The following is a 20,080-nucleotide window of genomic DNA, read 5'->3' on the forward strand; positions in this document are numbered from 1 at the left end:
TACAACTCAAAAAAGAACAAACAAGACGAATTTTGTGCTGACTCCCATAACAGACACAAAATGAGTGTAAAAAAATCAATATAATAAACAATAAACGTTGACAAAAATGCAGTCAAAAACCCAAACGACTAAAACAAATCAAAAATGATCAAAAGTATAACATAAAGTCAAATGCACTTTCTCCTACTGTACATATACTGTACATAAACAGACCATGTCTTTGGCTGATTTGTTTTTTACTTATTCACAATCTCTGCCAACAGGGCTTCCCACGTTGCCTTGTTCTCTCTGACATGACGTTCAGTGTACGATAGCTTAGGCAACACAGCACTGACGGTCGCGAACAGCGGGAGCGCGAACGAGTCAATAAAAAACAACTGCGACTTTGCCAACGCGACCGTGTCCCGCTCGGCGAGCGTCAGTGTGCTCGGTGGTTCTGGTGTGGGTGCAAACGCAGGCTTCAACCCAAGCTCGATCTCGAGAGAGGCCATTTTCTTGAATTCCTGAGTCAAGGCCTGACCCCAATGCGTAGATATGTCGAGCCGCCGCGCCACATTGCTGATGTCGGCACTCTTCACGAGCACCGAACAAAGCAACCTCTTCCTCCTGTCCTTCTCCTTCGTATCTACTCGGCCCGCTGGCAACACATTTGGGTGTTGCAATTCTTCCAGTTGATTCATGTAGTCAAAGTGAAGAGCCATGTCGGTAGCAAACACTGCGTCGACAATGACAGACTTCATGGGCTTCTTCTGCATCACCGGCCAATACCGTTCGAGAATTTGGCTGAAAGTAGCAGAGTGAAACGATTCCAACACACTGCGCTCGCTATACATGCGCGCGAGCGGCGACCGTGCTGCGACAAGAAAAGCGTTGGTCACACCAGGATGTCCGACGTCATGACCAATCGCTGTGACGAGCAACGTGAGTGCGTCAACTGGACCGAGAACATTAGCCAGCAATCCCGAGGTCGTTTCCTGTGTCGCAGAATGATCTAACGACGGTATGGTGCCCAAAGACAAAAGAAACGAAAACGTAGCCTGTAATACATCAACCACGTGTCGGAAGTTGTGATAGGCATTACGCGGCTGGTACGATGCACGACATACAGTCAGAAACCGTTTCAACTCATCGTCCGGTAGAACAAGATTCTTGACTTCAGGCATTGACGTAAACGCGTGCTTAAACATGTAATATGCGCATTGCATGAGCTCATCGTCGGTTAAATCCTGCACTGGAAAGTCCCATTCAAAAACAACGGATTTGAGATACTCCGCCCGTTCCTCTGAAAAGTTAATTAATGCGAGCGGTAATGCATTCGAATGCACGGTGGCGTCAAAAAACATAATATTAAACAAAGAGTCAATCAGCCTTTCCTCGTCACTGATGGGGGACGCTAAAGCGTTGCTGCCCAGCCACCCTGCCTTTTGGTACCCATTCGGCGTTGGCGTCTTGGTCGAGCATCGGTAAATATGAACCAGTATTCCACGCAGCCGTGCCTCTTGAATTACCCGGTTAATGACCTCAACTGCGCCCATATCAACATATTTTGCCATTTCGGCAACTTCGTCGTCCACAAGCGCAACAGGCACACAGTTTCCCTGTGGCGAGAACTGTCTGTGCAATTCCAACAAAAACTCCGGCCCAAACTGCTTACCCACGTTTTTCCCTGAAGCGACCGACGGCATGCTAATAAATACAACGGTTGGTACAGTCGAGCTAGTAGAACTGATAAACTGCAAGCATGAGTCTACTGAAGAATGTGAAGAAGCTAGACAATTTGTAAGACAGTCACTCAATAAACAAATAGATGAATACCATTTCGAAACACGGAAGCTATTTTTGTAAGATTGTGAACCACGTCCTTATGTTCTTCGGCAAGAACTGTCGTGGCAAAAGCATTATGAGAAATAGTGGTTGGGATCTGCACACGATCGTCAAGATAGCAAGCATGGTAAGCCGCCGACATGCCGGACAGTTATATTGTGCGCCAGAGTCAGATACAGGCCTGGAGCATTTGCCGGATGGTGAGAAAATTGGAGCAGTGTTGGCTGAGCTTTAAAGAGAGTTGAAGTGGCTCCAAATTTCCACTAGTGTGTTCAAGCGCGGCGGGCCCATGATTCACCACCACCACCACCGCTCCCGGCTTTCTTTTCACGCCCTAACCCGGTTGGGTTACTTCCCCCACATAGAACCTTCGCGGAATTTAATTAATCCGGTTGACCAATTGCTGTTCTTACCAGACATCTATGGAACAGATTTTCTAATTATTTATCCGAGCACGTCCCCCCGGATTACATAATTTATCCCTTTATATTTCACAATAAAAAAGTAATAAGGTATGTCACAGAAAAAATTATGGAATTTTATTTTTTGGCCTCCATAAAATTACTTTTAGCTGTTCATAGCTCTGATAGCAAATTCCTGTACGCGAAATTAAAACCTTGACTAATATCTCATGGCTCTATTATCGTGACATTGTTGAATTTTCTACCATTTACAAACTCTAGTCCCTCTCCGCCCTGAAATTATTAGAAAAAACTAATTAACTTGTCAAATTTTCAATACTCACGTAGCTTACGATAGGTGGTACTTCAACACCCAGTAAGATTTCGTCGACTATCGCTCCCGCTGCTTCGACCCATCGTTTTCCTTGTTTTAACAAATCGGCTCGTGACGTGTCCGCGTCGTCTTCGCCAACAGTTCCGACCTTATTTTTCAAAGGCGAAAACTCGTCCTCACGCAAGACTTCAATGTTAGAAAATTGCGTGAGCTCCATTTGCGGGAAACAGTCAAAAATGAACTGCTCGAGCTTGATACCATTAGGCTTCGTCGGCGAGATCGGCGCTCCAGAACTCAAGTCGACGCATGGGATTTTCTTGCGCGCAACGTGATATGGCAGGTAGTTGTCAGTCCATGTTGGAATCGTCCTTAAATACTCGACCGAGTAATAATGATTCACAATGTTAGCTGTCCGGAATGCAAGCTCGCCGCTGTCAAGAGTTTGATGCGCCATTTCGGGTGAAATTTCAGAGTATTCGATAACAGCAGGGTGGCCTCCTTTAGACACAATCAAACCGACGCTCTCGGTTGGGCTTCGCTTGGGAACCGACTTGGTTGCAACCAAGCTGTCTCGCGAGGTAGCAAATCCCAAAAACACAGGGTCTGCAATTCGGACCAAGCAGTTGTCAACGCAGTATGCATGAACATGCTTAATACCACGTTCTTCCATGTCTTTCAACACGCCTTCCTGTACCAGCGCACGGTAGATTCCTCCATTACCGTCTGGTGCAACTGCGACTTTATCCTTTTGCTCCAATAAAATTTTGCCAGAGTTGTCAATGCAAGGCAGAACTCCTTGTTCAAAAAACTTGATGTTCTCGATAGCCAACCCAAAATAGTCGTTCTTTTTAAAAAAAGCTTCTGTTGGCCCACGCGTAGGGCCCGAGGTCATAATATACCATGGAATTACGATTTCTAGCTTGCCAGTAACCTTCTCAACTAAATTTTGCAGCGAGATAATGCGCTCAGCTTGTAATTGAAAAAGAGACTTGTGGGATGGCAGACCAATGTCAAAGCAACCTTTTGGATCAGATGATCCAAGTCGTGTTCCTTGTCCACCGGCTAAGAGTACAACTGCTACAGTATTTTCCGCAATTAACGCCATTCCATTCTCTTCCCATACTTTCAGTTCACCCTTGGACGCAGTCAATGTAGACGCGGTGGAGGTCTCAGGTAACGGGGCAATCTCTGTAGACTTGGATGAGTCTTCAGGTGAGGTGGAAAGTACAGTCGCAGCAATACGAGAAACTCGAGCAGGATCAATCGATCCAAGTTGGCTAAGTAATGACTTTTGTGCGGATTCATCAAGACTATCGTAAAACGTGAAAACTTGAGACTGGCCAGCAGCTGTGTACGCTGTCTTTAACTCCTCAAATGACATGACTAAATGTTCCAGATCTTAATTCGTTGGTTAGTTTACAAAATCAATTAATCGTCATACGGTTGTTACCTATGTGAATATCTGTTAACAGTATCGCTTCTAGAAAATTGACTGACAAATAATTGGTGAGCAGACCAGGCCATCAATCAGTATGCAGTCTGTCTGTTACCTGTACGTCAGTATCAGCCGCGCGACGCCAATTTTTGTTTATACTGGCCAGGCTATTTATAACTTACGAAAACGGAGAACTTAATCAGAATTATGTAATTCACAATGCGCTATGATACAAATAATTAAAAATCACAGGATTGGAGCCGGTTCAGAGGCCTCTTCTAAAACTGGCTCACCAAGTTGCTCAGATTCGTCTGCCGTGTCTTGATCGCGAATCTTGGAAACATCGACTAATAAACTTCGAACAACGGGCTCATAGTCATCTCCAAACTCTTCATCGTCGTCATCGTCGTCGCCATCATCGCCATCATCGTCATCATCGTCATCATCTTCATTATTATTATCGACGTCGTCATCGACTACGTCTTCCGCACCATTTCCAGGTTTGCTAGTCTTAGGCTTGTCAATTACGCCATCAAATTCAGACGGCCTCGAAACATCCAGCAAGTATTCCTCTTCTGGAATCCTCTTCCAAGTAGATAGACATCTATACAGCCAGACTGGCGTGACTATCTTAATCTTAGGGTGCCTCGCGGCTTGATGAACCTTTTTTGTCCCAGCCTTAGAAGTTAGTACTTGTACTCATACTAGTCACATCGTAAACAAAACAATACCCGTTCAGCGACTACATGAGTGACGTCTGTAGAAAACTCATCCACTACTGTTGCACCAAATGATCGTGCCCAGATTACAACATCGACTCTACCGCAAGTTAGGACATAACCAAAAAAACTAGCATTGTGCTTACTTTTCAGGCTTAACCCCCAACGGAATTGTACCTGAGAATAGTAATGTCACACCATCAAGTACTGCGTGCTTCATTTTCGGCATTATGACCTTGATATCCGGTAATCCCTGTTGCCAGTCCGAGGCGCGCTTTCGTTTTCGCACGTTCACCGTCCGGACATTGGCCTTGGTCACGTCGTACTCTGAATAGTATTTGCTATGAACTGCAACCAGAACTTTTTCCAAATTCTGAAGTTCTTTATCGTCTCCACTAACCGAGTCTCCGGCATCTGATAAAGTATCAATTTCAGCGTCTGGTGTGACGGTCACAGTGCCTCCACTGGTGGACCCGGCTGCTGTGACATCTATTCGTTTAGGCAAAAATGATGAGTTGATGTCACCAATTCCCACAAAAAATTCATAAGGAATCACTTTAATTAAATTATCGCTCCATTGCCAAACATCACCACGATCATCAATAATTGTCACTAAACTGGTGTGTACTGGAAACAGTCGTTGGAGATTCTTTTGCTCCAAATTTCCGCTCTCGTCGCGAGTCAGAACCCTGTCACCAAAGTATTTGCCTTCCGGGTCTATAATTTTTGAGATTGCTTGCGCATAAGTTTTGGTAGCCATAGTGTATATATGCAATTCATAAATCTGTGATATCCGCTCCAAGAATTCGCTTAGTCCCGGACGTACTTTAACATAGTACCAGTATCCACGGGGATTACTCCTATCCTTCAAAGTAAACGAAACCACGTCTTTCACTGCCTCATGGTGTGGGTCTTCTGGATTGTTCTTCCACTCGCCTATTAAAGGATCAACTGTAGTATGAATAACTGTTTGATCGAGATCGACAACCAAAATCAATTTGCGGGCTTCTAGTAAGACCAAGGTTGATGTTTTCTCCAATCTTTCTGCTTCCTACATAATGTTAAATACAACTATGTAAACAAAAACGTATGACAATCGTACGTCCATGCTCACAGCTAGTCCTTGAGTGTTATGGAACATGGCAACATTGGCCCTGTCTGATTCCTCGTATCCTGAGTAGTCGCGACTGCCATAACAATCAGCAAAATACTACTATAAATTACCCCGACGTACAACGTCAAATCCTTCCCGCATAAAGCACAGAGTCCAGAAAATTGAATCTCATGAGAACACGGTTCTGCGATTAGTGCAACCACTTCCCTGCAACCAAATGTGTCAGTGAAAATCGCATGCATATTTAAATATAGAATGTACCCCGCCTTCTCAATCACTTGGCCTTTTTTGATAATCCATTGTGACAAAGCTCCTTCGACAGGTGAATCAAAAACAGCTAGAAACTCTTTCTCAACCTCAACTTCTTCATTTAAATCACGAGTTTCTGTGACATGCCCGGGATAACGATATTCAAGCAACTGTGTATTTTTTTGAATGTCAGATCCCTCTTTGACTAACAACTCAGAAATCGTGATGGGGTAGAGAAGATCCCAAGGAAGTTTGATTTCAGTTTCTGACATAGTTGTGGTTCTATTTACAGTAAATATTTGGCCCACAATGCATTGCTTGTTGCTATATCTGACGGTAAATCTTTGGATTTGGCTGTCGATTGGTCTTAAACGTGCGATTGTTTGCACTATTAACAAAAAATGCTCGAGAACGGTCAGAACAGTGGCGCTGTTTATTCAAAATCATTTAAACTTTAATTTTTTTCAAGTGTGATCATCAAACTCCAAATTTTGCATTCCGTCAAAGATGCTTGAACACATGAAACGATCCCGCATTGCTTTGAAAGCAAACTGTATAGAGAAGTAAGCAAGTTTATTTATTTGAATTGAGAAGAGTTGATCAGCCACCATACATAACTATCAGTTTTTGTGAAGTGTCAAACGCAAGAAATCGCATTTCACGCCCGTGTATATTCATATAACTTATACTAAAAAAACCGGCTTGCACAGATCCAATACACGCCTTTTTTATTTTACTCAATTTCCGTAATTTCGAACAAGAAAATGAAGAATTTAATCATCGCGATGCTCTTCGGGTTAGGGTGTGGACAGGGCCATAGAATGACACTGTTTACAGATACTATTAACCTTGATTGATAGAGCATTTTAACTCATCAAGTCTCACGAATATATAACAGAGTTAAGCATAATAAATATCACAGGCTTATGGCTTATGAGTGCAGAATCGTACGGTTTAAGTGATAGCAGCGCGAACTGGCATAATAAATAAGGTTTGTGTAACACCGTTAAAATTTCGAGCCGACTTGTCAAGGCGGAACAAACCGTCATCCTGTCTACCAGCAATGCGGAACGTACGTCTATGGTGCTTGGTCAAATCAATTACTCAGCGCCGGTCGATCTCTGTGCATTCGAGTAATTTGGCGACTACACTTGCTGCCATCCCAAACGCGCCAGATGTCATTGTCATTGGCGGTGGGCATGCCGGATGCGAAGCTGCAGCGGCCGCGGCGCGGACTGGTGCTCGAACAACGCTGATTACACTTTCAATTGCTGGGATTGGGACGTGCAGTTGTAACCCATCAGTGGGTGGCGTTGGGAAGGGTAATCTGGTGCGCGAAGTGGACGCACTTGATGGATTGATTGGCAAAATCACTGACCTTGCGGGAACTAATTTCAGGATCTTGAACCGGTCTCGCGGACCAGCTGTTTGGGGACCTCGTGCACAGATCGACAGAAAATTATACAAAAAATACATGCAAGAAACAGTGCTTAAATACAAAGATCTGCAAGTGAAGGAAGGCAGCGTGAAGGATTTAGTTGTTGAGCCTGTTGAAGGTGAAGCCCATGGCCGCGTGTGCGGTGTTGTACTTGAAAACGGCGAGATTTTACCAACAAAAAAAGTTGTGATAACAACTGGTACATTTCTTCGAGGAGAAATTCATATCGGGCTTCATAAATACGCTGCAGGCCGAATTAACGAACCAGCATCTTTTGGTATTAGCGACACATTAGACCAAGCCGGATTTCGAATTGGGCGACTAAAGACGGGAACTCCACCGCGTCTTGACGGTCGCACTATAAATTATAAGCTAACGCGACTGGAGCACGGTGACCGTCCGCCAATGCCATTTAGTTTCATGAACTCACGTGTTAGCGTGAACGCAGATGAGCAGCTTACAGCCTACATCACAGCGACCACTCCAGAAACGCACGGCATCATTCGCTCGAACTTGCATACATCTATTCATATTCGCGAGGAAGTGCGTGGCCCACGTTATTGTCCATCAATAGAGGCGAAAGTTACGAGGTTCCCAGAGAAAAATTCACATATGATTTGGCTAGAGCCGGAGGGATACGACAGCAATCTTGTGTACCCGAGCGGTATCAGCTGCACTCTTCCAGCAGATTTACAACGACGACTATTGCGAACTATACCTGGCCTTGAGGACGTAGAGATGGTTCAGCCAGCGTACGGAGTTGAGTACGACTTTATGGATCCCCGACAATTGACACACACGCTTGAAACCAAGCCCTTAGAGGGACTATATCTTGCTGGCCAGATCAACGGTACGACAGGATACGAAGAAGCTGCCGCTCAAGGTGTCGTTGCTGGTATCAATGCCGGTTTAACTGCAACAGGACGAAAGCCTCTTGTTCTTTTACGCAGCGAGGCTTACATCGGTGTTTTAATTGACGATTTGATTACAAAAGGCGTTCAAGAGCCATACAGAATGTTCACATCGCGTTCAGAGTTTCGGCTTAGTTTAAGACCCAGCAATGCCGACAGACGACTGACACCGATTGGATTTTCAAATGGATTTGTGTCATCTGAGAGGTTTGCTCACATGATGCATCAAAGCGACTTAATCATAGAAGCAGTGGAGTTTCTCAAGTCTGTCGCGATGGTACCGGATGAGTGGGCCAGATTTGAGCTGTTTCCTTTGAAAATGTCACTGGATGGAATCCGTCGCAGCGCTTTTGATATTATGTGTGGCCGACAAATCGATTGTCGTGAAATTCTCACATCGCTCTCGTTTCCACGTATATCTGAGCTCACCAGTGATTTGATCGAGAAGATCGCAATGGAGGCCAAATATAGTGTTTTAATAAAACGTGAAGCCGTGACCATCAAGAGATTTCAAGAAGACGAAAGCATTGAATTACCGTCTAATATGAACTATTCCGGAATTCGCGAGCTACGAACAGAAGCGCGATTTTTGCTTGACGAAATTCGACCGGCTACTTTAGGACAGGCGAAACGGATCCAAGGTGTCAATCCGTCTGACATTATGACGCTGTTCAGACTTGTATATATGCATGGTCGCGGGATGATGCCTGCGAATGATTCAGCTCCACGAAGCCTGGAGATATGAAATATGTAAATAAATGTATTGCACAATATGATTACCCAATCAAATTTTTTCTTGACGGGTGAACGTTGTCGCTCGCCTGTGCTTTACCATCTACCAACGTACTTAAAAACGTATCAACTTCTTGCTCCTTTGCAAAACTGCTAGGCTCATCATGCCGCCGTTTTCGATAATCTCGCGAACTTCCATGCTCATGTCTATCTTCTACAGGTCTATGTTCGTGTCTATGACTCCGATGGCGATCTGTATCCGTCTTGTGGCGATGTTCACTCCGATCGGATCGCGCGTCATTAGATCTTGTATTCCTTGAAGAATATAGATCTTTCTTAAATCTTCTTCCATCGTGCTTATCATGCTCTCGTGACCTATCTCTTGTATGTCGCTCTCGTTCATCGTCACGCGAGTAATGCGTTGAATATCTTTCTCGCTCTCTAGTGGGTTCTCGATGCCGGTGATCCCTTGACTGCTTATGATCTCTTCTGCCATCGGGTGACACTGATCGGTCTCTGCTCGACTGAACTCGCGCTGGTGACTTAGATCTCCTTGAGTCTTCTGACACCACACTTGATTCCCGTCTTTGCGCACTGTGCTCATTTCTCGATTTTTCATTCAACAACGCCAGAATCTGCGAATCCGTGCTGTTTTTTGCCAGGCCCAACGCGTCCGCAATGGCATCCTCCTCTGCCTGTTTCAGCTTACGTTTCTCTTCGCGTCGAATGTCAGACTCTTCCTTTGGGTCTCTAGCGTACCATAACGCGTCGTTCTTCTGTGCCCATCGACCGGTCGGCGCCATGACTGAATGGCCGAGAAAGTTCTCGCGATATTTGTCTTGCTTCACGGCTTCCCATGAAAAAGCTGCCCGTCCACCGCGGACTCCAGGACGATTGCCAACTCCTGAAAGAAGATCCATAACTGCTTAGTCGTTGATTGTAGTTGCCACAACCGTTATAAGGAGTACAAATTGAGATCAAAATGGTTAAAATACCCCAACCCTGCCTGACATCCTCCCAAATTCAGGTTGAGTCGAAGATGCAACTCAATTATATATACATAAAATGATAAACTACAGATTTATAACATGAAAATAGTTATGTTCTGATAATAACAATATAACGAAGCCAATACTTGCTCTCAACAAAATCTATCACAAACCCACCTCCGAATCGTAAAGCAGCTACAAAATTTAGATTGGCCCACACTCTCGCTTCAGCCACTCAAGCGTGTAGTCGTCATCTTTGAGATAATCCTTGGTGTTAGCATAAACAGTGCTATGATACTCGTTCAACCATTTCTTCTCGTCGTCGTCTAGCAACAAAGGATCGGTTAGCCTTTTGCACATTGGCACCTATAGGAGTGATTAGAGTTGGAATCATGCATAAACACACCTTCTAACTCACCATAGTAACGGTATCAAATCCGTAGTACTTCTTGTCACCAAAGTTGTTTGGAGTTTTCTTCTCCACCACCAAAACGACATTCTCAATACGAATACCGTACTGCCCATCTTCGTAGTATCCTGGCTCGTTTGAGATAAACATTCCGACATCAAGGGCAATCTCGTTGTACTGCATTCTGGTGCCGATACCAATTGGGCCTTCATGAACATTTAAAAAACTGCCGACTCCGTGACCTGTACCGTGTCTATAGTCCAAACCTTCCCTCCACAGGTATTGCCGAGCGAGAATGTCAAGAATGAAACCGCTTGATCCTTTGGGAAACACCGCAGTAGCAACAGCAATATGTCCCTTTAGAACAAGTGTATATGACTTTATTTCTTCTGGTGTAGGCGTGCCATAATGCAAAGTGCGGGTGGAGTCAGTAGTTCCATCACTGTAAAGTTAGCAAAGGCAGTGACTGAGTTTCTGAGATGCTTACAAGAACTGTGCACCAGAATCGCAAAGGTAAATTTTATCTTTTTCAACGCGAGCGCAAGTATTCTTCTCCGGTTGGTAGTGAATGATAGCACCGTTAGACCCCGCTGATGATATTGTTGGAAAACTCAATCCGACAAAGTGTTCCTTTGCTCTTTAATATAGTTAATAACCATGCATACTCGGGATGTCTTTTTCATACTTTCTGAATTCTTCCAGCTGGTCAGCAGCTGAAACTTCATCGTAGAAATCACCTTTACTCAAAGCTTTTTCCAACCATGCGAAATATTGTATTTGTGCGACACCATCTCTAATGTGAGCATTCTTCATTCCAGTAACTTCTGTCTCATTCTTAACGGCTTTGGCTGCTTCGATTGGAGCTTTAATCGTTGTGAACTTGTTCTCACTCAGAGACTTGGTGAGCGCCCAGGATGCGCTTGAGGTAACCAGGATCTTTGACTCTTCCGTCGCCGTAGACATGTTAAATGTCTTGAGATCCTCAAAAATTGCATTGTATGGCTTGATTATGACAAGTTCACCCAAATGCTTGCGAACCTCGTCAGTGATTTTGTTTTCATCGACATATAGAATTGCTTCTGTGGGGGAAACAAATGCATATGAAAAGAATACCGGGTTGAATGGAATACTGAATGGAGTTAGAGATAGCTCATACAAAATTTGGGACACCTACTCATTGCCTCGCAGATTGAATAACCACGCAATCTCATCTAGCATAGAGACAACAAGACCAGATCCTTTCTGCTTTTCAATTTCCTTTCTAATGTCCACCAGTTTCTCTTCAAACGATTTTCCAGCAAATTCCATCCCCAGAACAATCAAAGGATCGAGTGGCTTTAACGGCTGATCAGCAGACCAAACCATATCGACCAGGTTTGAATCCATGCCAATGAGCTCACCTCCTTTCCGACTCTTCAATTTCTCAAGCAAGACTTTTGCTTGCGCTAAGAATAACGTCAAAAATTTCAACCTTAATTATATACAAGCCATCTCGACGTACCTGCACTAATTAAACTGGCATCGACACCAACATTCTTTCCGCCTTCGGCTTCACGTAAAGCCCTACGGGATGAGTTAGAAACACACTTGACACATGGCGCTGCACAAACCATTCCTGCCATGTAGGCACATCCGGCAATCCTTGCTTCAACAATTCCCAATTTGAATCTAGTTCTTGTTCAGCCTGCAAGAAGTAACGCCCGTCAGTGGACAGTGAAGCCTTTGATGATGTGACGACAGCACATCCAGCAGAACCGGTGAATCCTGAATTTTAATTAACAGCTGTCGTAAAATCTAATCAATTCTGAACGGCTCACCAGAAATAAATTCACGGCGGGCATCAACCGGTGCAATGTACTCGCTCTGATGAGCATCTTCTGATGGAACAACTACAATGTGATTAGATAAGGAATTGCAGTACACACACTACATGCTTACTGTAAACATCAACATTGTTCAAAGCCATCAACTTACGCAGCTCGGCTAAGCGAGCTGTCGTATCTGTGCGTGAAGCACTTGTTCCGACGGCCATGTTCCTTATGAGAAAGGGCTGAGCAGTAGGATTGAGCGCACGAGAGATGGCCTGTTTGAAGCCAGCAGCTATCATGAAAATGATCAATTGAATGAGCGAAGTTTTGCCGTGAATTTCCACGACAGAAGTCAAGGAGGCAGAATTACGAGGGAGATGTAGTTTAGTGATTGATAGCCTCGGAAGTTGGGAGATAATCGAACAAGGAGTGAGGAGAGTTGGGTATGGGTCAAATCAATCTGTTAAAGTCCTGTCAAATACGACCTCAATTTTATAGTTTATGTCAAATATCACAATCAGAATGGTATGGTGGTCTGTCAATGCTGATAGTATTACTCACTTGTCAATTTGTATTAAAACTATAACATGACAAATAGCAATGCTTAAGTCTGCTTATCAAAGTCCATAATATTATACAATGCCTTGTTCAATTAGTATATATATAGAGAGTAAATAAGCATAATACTCACTCTTTCTTGTGTCCTTAAATACTGCTTTATTGACTGTAGAGCAACAATCTCGTCTAAATCATCATGCTTTAATATCCGAAGTCCTTCTTGTAGCAATTCATGTGCTTCTTTGTACTTTCTCTCAGAGATTCGTGACTCAATAGTCACTGTTATATTTTGCAGCCTTTCTATACGCTCCAAAAGAGCAATCATTTGCCCGTATCGCATAGACCGTTCACACAATGTTCGTAGCCGCATTCGGACGGAGGATATTTTTGGATCAGTAGTACTAGAGATACTGTTCTCCACACGCAAAGGCTGTCCATTCCTAAGCTCGGCTAGTGATTTCTGAAAGGCCTGCATTCTCTTATAAGCTTATATCATTGCATTCAGTTCGTGTCTTGCAGTGAGAATTGATTGAAATCAGTTGGGAATGAGTTGGGACCGTACAGAGCCGCAGTATCCACGGCAGTCGTGTTTTATAACATATCATTTCTTAACTATGATTTTAAACGCCTTAATTTTTTTTATATATAAATTATGTACATAAGTCTGGTCCAGAAGGTAAGCCATTCGCCAATCTGTAATTCACTACGTCTAAATATACCGTCTACCGTGCAAGATTCTGCTTTACTTGAGTCAAAGTTTCTCGCAATATTCTGATTCGAGATATGGAGCCATCCAAAGTCGCCATAATATCCTTATATGTCGATATTGAGTCGTTAATATCCTGGTAGTGTCCTGGCACAATCAGTAAACTGATTACACAGCAAAATGTAAAACATGACAAGCATACCCATGGCGATTGACTGCATGATCTTTTCTAGCTTACCAGACAAGTCTTTAAAGTCATTATATTCACTGGCTCGACCAATTGTACTCTGATCCATAAGCTCCAATGCAGTAATAACAGGATTGCAATCTTCAGAAAGTAAAGACCCCCAATCTCTTTCAACATATTTCAAAATATCTGTATCTGCTGTCAGATGTAGCAGGTCCATCTATAACACGACTTACCATCTATTTGTCGTGAATCATAAGTTTCGGCCGCATTGGCTTCTGTCCTTCGAGCTTGTTGTGGGATTGCAGCCTGTGACGACATCTGAAGTGCTACCTGCGGTACCGCTGGCACTGCTGGCACTGTCGGTACGATGGTTGCATCATGCGAGGGAGAAAAATTCGGTATCGATGACACACGAGAAAGAGACCGCGATGGCGGTAAAGGTGGGGGAAGATCGGATGCTGATCGAGAAGGAGGCAGCGGTGGAGATAATATCTTGTTCGTTGAGTTTGATCTAGACGTCAACGGCTGCGAGCTTGAAGTTGAGTGTGAAGATTTTGAGCTTGAATGTGCTAACGTCGCCTTTGAATTGGACCGCGACAACGAAGGTCGCGATATCAATGAAGACTTTAAGGGGGACCGATTTGAAGACATTATAGAAGCACTGTTTATGTCGAGAGAACTTTGTTACTGGCTCGGTCTGCTACTAAAACAATTCAAATGTGCCGACTATTATATACCCCGTATTCAATACACTGGTTCAAACACATTGCTCAATAAATACGTAGTTCAAATATATTGCACCTAAACCAGATGCTTCGTGGCTAACAAAATTCCACGGTCACGTGATAGTTATATTCTGGGGATAGTAAATATCAATTTATCTACCACCGAAATAGGTTTTTATAGTGCCATGATAGCATACGTTGCTGGTGACAGCAGGTAAACAATCATGCAAAGCAAGTGTTAGTGCCTTTTCGGATCAAAAAACAAACAAAGAGAAGTGCAGTAAATTGAAGCAGTAGTCAAAGTGTGTATCACATTGTGGATTGAATAGTACATGTCTTAATTTCTGCGTGAATTTGTTGACGTACTTCGTTCGCATTGGTCTCTGCACTCCTCCAGGATTAGGCGTTAGTAGTTCGAATCAGCAATGTCAGATCTGGCACCTCAACCAGAGCAGCTACCTAGGTACGTGCATTCATAGTATGTTAATTGTTGCTTATGCTTTTAGCTGGCTCATCACGATCACCGGCATGTTCGCTTCTGCCGCAGCCATTACAACGATGATATCCATATATATGCATGCAAAGAACTATCGGAAACCATTACTGCAAAGATTTGTAGTTAGAATTCAGTTTTTGATACCGATATACGCTTTATCAGCATGGACGGGTCTAGTATCACATCGCATATCGATATTTATTGAGCCAATCAAAGATATGTACGAAGCTTTTGTCATTTACCAGTTTCTGTGGCTCCTTACAAACTATCTTGGAGGCGAGCGTAATCTGATTATCACAATGTATGGCCAGCCACCGAAAGAGCACTTGCCACCATTTCGCAGAATATTACCGAAAGTCGACATATCCGATCCTCACACATTTCTCGCAATCAAAAGAGGTGTATTGCAGTATGCATGGCTCAAACCGGTGTTGGCAGTCATTGCATTCATGCTTAAAGCTATCGGCGTATATCAAGAAGGATACATTTCAGTTAAATCTGGATACTTGTGGATGGGTCTGATTTATAACGTCTCAGTTTCAACGTCCCTTTACTGTCTGGCTCTTTTTTGGCTGTGTTTGGCGGAGCCATTGACACCATTTCGGCCAGTGCCAAAATTTCTGTGCATCAAACTCATTTTATTTGCTGCATATTGGCAAGGAATCACATTGTCAGTGTTAGTATGGGTCGGAGTAATTAAGGACGTAGGATATTACACACCTAATAATGTTGCTCGAGTTGTTCAAAATGTTTTAATGTGCATTGAGTTGTTGTTTTTTGCGTTTGGGCACTGGTCTGCTTTCTCATGGAAGGACTACGCAGATGATAGTATTGGTTCTGCGAGAATGCCAGTATATTATGCTTTGCGAGATGCTTTTGGGCTAGTAGACATCATTGCTGATGCCAAAGACACTTTTGTCGGTGAGCAGTATCAGTATCGATTATTTGATTCTGCTGGAGCTATTGAGCATCCTGACAGCGCTGCCAGACTTGCTCGTCTTCGTGAAGGCCTGCGATATCAACGCCAAGGAGAGGGCAGATACTGGCTTCCCAGACCAAGTGCTAGAAGGCCAGACAACATATTTGAAGCATTAAAAGAAGAGTTTTTTGGATATTTCGGTAGCTCACGCTCTCGATATATCTCTCTCTCTACGGATGTCGCACCTGATCGTCGACTCTCCGCTTCGCCATTCCCAGAAGAGGCAGGACTTGTGGTAGATATGGACGAAGACTGGACTTTAGATAAAGATACAGAGGACTTGTTTAAAAAAGCGAAAGCCATGAGGTATGGTGATTACAATTATCCGGTAATTACGGTCAATGAATCGCTGACGTACACACCTTTGATCAAAAAGATGTATAAAAGCGATGTTATTTCACAGCATTCTCGGACGCCATCTGCTGATGCGACTTCGAGTGGTAGTGCACAATCGAATACTGGTGATCAACGCTGTAGCAGCACATTCTTGATTGACCTCGAGTCTGGCGAGCGTCACGAGATTGATTCACCATGGGCTGATTCGAACCATTCGCAATTGACTGCGTCATCAAAATGAAGAGAGACGAAGGGCTGAATACATTAGCATTTATTTTATTTGGGTAGACCTTTTGGTCTTTGATTTATGTGTGTCATGATTTTGTTTTTGTTGCAAACATGCATTCGTTGTGGAAGCATTTTTCCTGGGTCAGTTCGGATTGTTAATGGTGCTGTTTGGAGTATGGGTTTGACGGAGTTCAACCATTTGTGTACTGTATCACGAGATAGATTCAACATTTGCGTATTTCACTAATTTTTGGGGTTTTGTGTGGACGCGTAGTTTCAATATGGCGTTTGTGAGCCCTGCATCGAAACACGAAATTTTAAAACTGTCGGCTTAACACAGTCTCCAATTCAGTTGACACAACAACAACAACACTGCAACACGTCTAAAAGACAAGCAGTTCCTCTTGCATTTATTTGTCAATAGAATTTTTCATTATCGCGAATTGTATTTTATATGCTCTGATTCCTGAAACATACACACACGCTCCAATTTTTTCGTGTTCTTTTCTCACCTTGGTCATTAACAGAGAACAATTTAATTCGTTTAAGACCGTCGACAATGTCAAGCACCTCGCCACATAAACGTCGACGGCATGACCATAACAGCATGTCGGGCAATCAACATTCGAGTCTAAACAGTGAATCGTACCGGCATAATCAGAACAGATCCTCGGCAAGGTACAGATCATCCTATCACCAGGCCGTGCCTCAGCAACGAGCAGGCCCGCCGCAAGGACTTCCGGCTGCGCCTGCGGTGACTGGTGGCCGGCAAGACTACAGATCCGAGTATGACAGGACTCAATATTCAAGCTATCGTGGCAGAGATGAGTCTAGTCGGACCGCGACACGTTCAAGGAGAAACGATTATTATGACGATCGAGACACAGCAAACGTAGGAAATGGACATTTGCGCAATCAAACTCGTTATTTGCAAGACTACATATCAAAAGATGAGGAATGGACTGCCATGGCAGGTGCAACAGCTGATGTTCGGTACAATCGAGACAAAAGTTATGCTCCTCCAACTACTCGTTATTCGTCTGAGTACGGTCAAACCACATCAACAAGATACGCAGATGGAAGTATTGGAAGAAGTCAAGAAGATAATCACCGGTCATCGTCTTCTTTGCATCGTTATGATGACGGAAGTGGGCAGGTGCCGCAGCCATCGCCACCAGTTCCTTCTGGCCCGTCAAGTGTCCGAACTAGACCATACAGCGGCTATGCGCCAAATGAGGCGTTGTCTGCCAGCAACAGATCGTCGTTGACTAACGGGCACAACCTATCTCGTGGTTCGGCGTCAATGAGAAGTTATGACTACAGCGATGACAGAGTCAGCGAATATACCGATACTAGACGGTATGAGCCTCAACGAGATGGTAGTAGGCATGATAATATACGACAACAGCATGACACAAATGCTAGTTATGCACCACCTGCTCCTACCCCATACTACCCCCCACAGGAGCAGGCGCGTTACTATCAACCGCGCCAAAATTATTCGCGATCTCGGCCTGAATTTTACGAAGACTATCATCCGCCGCCACCTCAAGCTACTCCAATACCAAACAATAACGGAAATTACTATGAAGGTATTCAGATGTCGGCAAGAATCCAAACTCGAGGCGATTCTGAGTTGCGGGTACCTGACGAGAATTTGAGTTATAATTCGCCAGTTATTCAGTCTCACAGTGGAAATGCAGTTACACAAGATGCCGAGGCTAAGCGACGACGTACTCGGTTTGCTCCAGAGATTTCTAGTTCAGAAGCGCCTTCTCGCAGTCCACCAATCCAGCCTCCGGCGGTTGAAGAACGACAGGCGCCGATCTCGTTTACTGGAGCTGAAGGTATGCGAGGCAGCGAGGATAACCGACCGCCCACTCCTACTGGTCCGTCAAAGGGATTTAAGAAGACGTTCTTCAAAATTCCCAATTCAAAAGAGGCTTCTCGGTCAAATGGCGCGCGCCGAAATGGCTCAAGTCAGGCACGTACCTACACAAGAAATGATAGCAGGGTTGATAGCAGGACCGACAGCAGGACTGAGAGCAGAATCGCTGGCAGAAACGAGAGCAAAACTGATAGCAGGAACGACAACAGAAACGATAACAGAAACGAGGACAGAAATGGCAATACAGACCACAGCAGACATGAATTCAGAAGTGATAACACATTTGTTACTCAGCCAGAAAGACACACTGAGCAGAACGAAGAGAAGCCACCTCGAAAGAACACAGTTCTACCGCGTCAAGATATTCCGAAGTCATTGGACCATGATACGAAAACAACTGCTGTCAGTTCGCCGACTTCTGTACCGCGACCTGGTTTATCTAGAAAATCATCTAGCAAGCCGGAAGAGAAATCAATGGCAGTGTATGAAAGAAAGGCTCAAGTAGGCGAAGGCACATATGGAAAAGTATACAAGGCATTGAATACTGTTTCAAATCAGATGGTTGCGTTGAAGAAAATTCGTATGGAGGCCGAACGGGACGGGTTTCCGATCACAGCTTTGCGAGAAATCAAGTTGCTACAATCAGTTCGGCACGAAAATGTTGTTTCACTACTTGAAATGATGGTCGAAAAATCATCAGTCTATATGGTCTTTGAGTATGTCGATCATGACTTGGTTGGAATTCTTACGCATCCGACGTTTTCGCTCGAGCATAAGCATGTGAAGGATCTATTCAGACAGCTACTCGATGGTTTGGCCTACCTCCACAAACGAGGAGTGCTCCACCGAGATATCAAAGGCTCAAACATTTTAATTAGTAGTTCTGGTCAGCTCAAAATTGCCGATTTTGGTCTGGCTCGATTTTACAATAAGCACAAATCAACCATTGACTATACTAATCGGGTCATTACTTTATGGTATCGACCTCCAGAGCTCCTGCTTGGTGCCACTGCATATGGTGCTGCGGTTGATATCTGGGGAGCAGGTTGTTTGATGATTGAGCTGTATGGTGGTCGCGCAGTTTTTCAAGGTCAGGACGAGATTCAGCAACTTGAGGCTATCTATGACGTTATGGGCACGCCGACAAAGGAAATGTGGCCGGACTTTGAGAAGCTCCCTTGGTACGAGCTTGTGAAGCCAGCGGAAGAGAAACCAAGTCAGTTCGTTAAAAAGTTTGATAGGTGGGTACAGTTCAATATATATTGTTGTTTTAATGCTAAGATGACCAGGCATCTACCACCTTGTGGACTTGATCTAGCCGCACAACTACTGTCGCTTGATCCGTCCAAACGGCCTTCGGCAGCGGTGGCGCTGCAGCATGACTATTTTACCAAGGAAGACCCTGCACCAGTTCGACCGACAGGGTATGTTTCAAGAAATGTTGTAAAGGTTTGAAAATTGCTAACGTGTCTAGATTGGCGGACCTCGTTGGAGAATGGCATGAATTTGAATCAAAACGGCGTCGCAGAGAGAAAAATCAACGTTGAGTGGAGACGGTGTCACGCATTTAATGTATATACCAGTAATCAGTTTGTTACATTGTTGGAATAT

General features: G+C 44.1%; 10 protein-coding genes across 10 annotated transcripts; 3 read left to right on the forward strand and 7 right to left on the reverse strand.

Moving 5' to 3' along the window:
* Positions 1 to 2: 2 nt before the first annotated feature.
* V1512DRAFT_10515 (uncharacterized protein) lies at positions 3 to 2,226 on the reverse strand. Its single transcript, XM_066912873.1, has 2 exons — positions 1,816 to 2,226; positions 3 to 1,768 (listed from the first exon to the last, which is right to left on the reverse strand). The coding sequence occupies exons 1-2, from the start codon at positions 1,964 to 1,966 to the stop codon at positions 237 to 239; spliced, it is 1,683 nt and encodes a 560-aa protein (XP_066774241.1). The 5' UTR covers positions 1,967 to 2,226; the 3' UTR covers positions 3 to 236.
* V1512DRAFT_10536 (nucleotide-diphospho-sugar transferase) lies at positions 2,227 to 4,079 on the reverse strand. The gene is made up of 3 exons (XM_066912874.1): positions 4,010 to 4,079; positions 2,566 to 3,957; positions 2,227 to 2,519 (listed from the first exon to the last, which is right to left on the reverse strand). Exons 2-3 carry the CDS (start codon positions 3,938 to 3,940, stop codon positions 2,488 to 2,490), a joined length of 1,407 nt encoding a protein of 468 aa, XP_066774242.1. The 5' UTR covers positions 3,941 to 3,957; positions 4,010 to 4,079; the 3' UTR covers positions 2,227 to 2,487.
* Positions 4,080 to 4,240: 161 nt separating this feature from the next.
* V1512DRAFT_201613 (uncharacterized protein) lies at positions 4,241 to 6,348 on the reverse strand (the record flags this gene model as incomplete). Its single annotated transcript, XM_066913224.1, has 6 exons — positions 4,241 to 4,672; positions 4,726 to 4,813; positions 4,860 to 5,764; positions 5,816 to 5,900; positions 5,948 to 6,034; positions 6,089 to 6,348. 6 exons carry the CDS (start codon positions 6,346 to 6,348, stop codon positions 4,241 to 4,243), a joined length of 1,857 nt encoding a protein of 618 aa, XP_066774243.1.
* Positions 6,349 to 6,944: 596 nt separating this feature from the next.
* On the forward strand, positions 6,945 to 9,214 carry V1512DRAFT_256446 (glucose inhibited division protein A-domain-containing protein). The gene has a single exon (XM_066915017.1). The coding sequence runs from the start codon at positions 7,140 to 7,142 to the stop codon at positions 9,168 to 9,170; it is 2,031 nt and encodes a 676-aa protein (XP_066774244.1). The 5' UTR covers positions 6,945 to 7,139; the 3' UTR covers positions 9,171 to 9,214.
* A 608-nt stretch (positions 9,215 to 9,822) lies between these two features.
* Positions 9,823 to 10,077, reverse strand: V1512DRAFT_201860 (kinase phosphorylation domain-containing protein; the record flags this gene model as incomplete). Its single annotated transcript, XM_066913233.1, has 1 exon — positions 9,823 to 10,077. A coding segment is annotated over one exon (255 nt), but the record flags the coding sequence as incomplete, so codon positions are not given.
* Positions 10,078 to 10,350: 273 nt separating this feature from the next.
* Positions 10,351 to 12,587, reverse strand: V1512DRAFT_269125 (peptidase M24, structural domain-containing protein; the record flags this gene model as incomplete). Its single annotated transcript, XM_066917558.1, has 9 exons — positions 10,351 to 10,512; positions 10,565 to 10,997; positions 11,043 to 11,192; positions 11,241 to 11,684; positions 11,730 to 12,000; positions 12,057 to 12,118; positions 12,166 to 12,319; positions 12,373 to 12,444; positions 12,494 to 12,587. 9 exons carry the CDS (start codon positions 12,585 to 12,587, stop codon positions 10,351 to 10,353), a joined length of 1,842 nt encoding a protein of 613 aa, XP_066774246.1.
* Positions 12,588 to 12,967: 380 nt separating this feature from the next.
* On the reverse strand, positions 12,968 to 13,396 carry V1512DRAFT_250662 (uncharacterized protein; the record flags this gene model as incomplete). Its single annotated transcript, XM_066914664.1, has 2 exons — positions 12,968 to 13,006; positions 13,055 to 13,396. 2 exons carry the CDS (start codon positions 13,394 to 13,396, stop codon positions 12,968 to 12,970), a joined length of 381 nt encoding a protein of 126 aa, XP_066774247.1.
* Positions 13,397 to 13,519: 123 nt separating this feature from the next.
* Positions 13,520 to 14,691, reverse strand: V1512DRAFT_10965 (Sec8 exocyst complex component-specific domain-containing protein). Its single transcript, XM_066912888.1, has 3 exons — positions 14,051 to 14,691; positions 13,830 to 14,003; positions 13,520 to 13,774 (listed from the first exon to the last, which is right to left on the reverse strand). The coding sequence occupies exons 1-3, from the start codon at positions 14,466 to 14,468 to the stop codon at positions 13,644 to 13,646; spliced, it is 723 nt and encodes a 240-aa protein (XP_066774248.1). The 5' UTR covers positions 14,469 to 14,691; the 3' UTR covers positions 13,520 to 13,643.
* A 33-nt stretch (positions 14,692 to 14,724) lies between these two features.
* Positions 14,725 to 16,829, forward strand: V1512DRAFT_288708 (organic solute transporter Ostalpha-domain-containing protein). Its single transcript, XM_066918149.1, has 2 exons — positions 14,725 to 15,005; positions 15,049 to 16,829. Exons 1-2 carry the CDS (start codon positions 14,968 to 14,970, stop codon positions 16,592 to 16,594), a joined length of 1,584 nt encoding a protein of 527 aa, XP_066774249.1. The 5' UTR covers positions 14,725 to 14,967; the 3' UTR covers positions 16,595 to 16,829.
* Positions 16,830 to 18,943: 2,114 nt separating this feature from the next.
* Positions 18,944 to 20,016, forward strand: V1512DRAFT_269127 (kinase-like domain-containing protein; the record flags this gene model as incomplete). The annotated part of the gene is made up of 3 exons (XM_066917559.1): positions 18,944 to 19,710; positions 19,759 to 19,893; positions 19,944 to 20,016. 3 exons carry the CDS (start codon positions 18,944 to 18,946, stop codon positions 20,014 to 20,016), a joined length of 975 nt encoding a protein of 324 aa, XP_066774250.1.
* Between the last annotated feature and the right edge of the window lie 64 nt (positions 20,017 to 20,080).

Source organism: Lipomyces arxii (genome assembly GCF_038497795.1).
Source record: "Lipomyces arxii strain Phaff 12-163 unplaced genomic scaffold V1512scaffold_1, whole genome shotgun sequence".
NCBI lineage: Eukaryota > Fungi > Ascomycota > Lipomycetes > Lipomycetales > Lipomycetaceae > Lipomyces > Lipomyces arxii.

Bases quoted from the DNA above. Each gene is read 5' to 3' on its own strand.
- V1512DRAFT_10515 (XM_066912873.1), bottom strand. From the start codon at position 1,966: ATGTCGGCGGCTTACCATGCTTGCTATCTTGACGATCGTGTGCAGATC. The intron at 1,769-1,815 runs GTATTCATCTAT...CAAATTGTCTAG, and splicing joins AGCTTCCGTGTTTCGAAATG to CTTCTTCACATTCTTCAGTA.
- V1512DRAFT_10536 (XM_066912874.1), bottom strand. From the start codon at position 3,940: ATGTCATTTGAGGAGTTAAAGACAGCGTACACAGCTGCTGGCCAGTCT. The intron at 2,520-2,565 runs GTATTGAAAATT...TAATAATTTCAG, and splicing joins ACCTATCGTAAGCTACGTGA to GGCGGAGAGGGACTAGAGTT.
- V1512DRAFT_256446 (XM_066915017.1), top strand. From the start codon at position 7,140: ATGCGGAACGTACGTCTATGGTGCTTGGTCAAATCAATTACTCAGCGC.
- V1512DRAFT_10965 (XM_066912888.1), bottom strand. From the start codon at position 14,468: ATGTCTTCAAATCGGTCCCCCTTAAAGTCTTCATTGATATCGCGACCT. The intron at 14,004-14,050 runs GTAAGTCGTGTT...CAGCAGATACAG, and splicing joins TGATTCACGACAAATAGATG to ATATTTTGAAATATGTTGAA. The intron at 13,775-13,829 runs GTATGCTTGTCA...TGATTGTGCCAG, and splicing joins CATGCAGTCAATCGCCATGG to GACACTACCAGGATATTAAC.
- V1512DRAFT_288708 (XM_066918149.1), top strand. From the start codon at position 14,968: ATGTCAGATCTGGCACCTCAACCAGAGCAGCTACCTAG. The intron at 15,006-15,048 runs GTACGTGCATTC...TTATGCTTTTAG, and splicing joins CAACCAGAGCAGCTACCTAG to CTGGCTCATCACGATCACCG.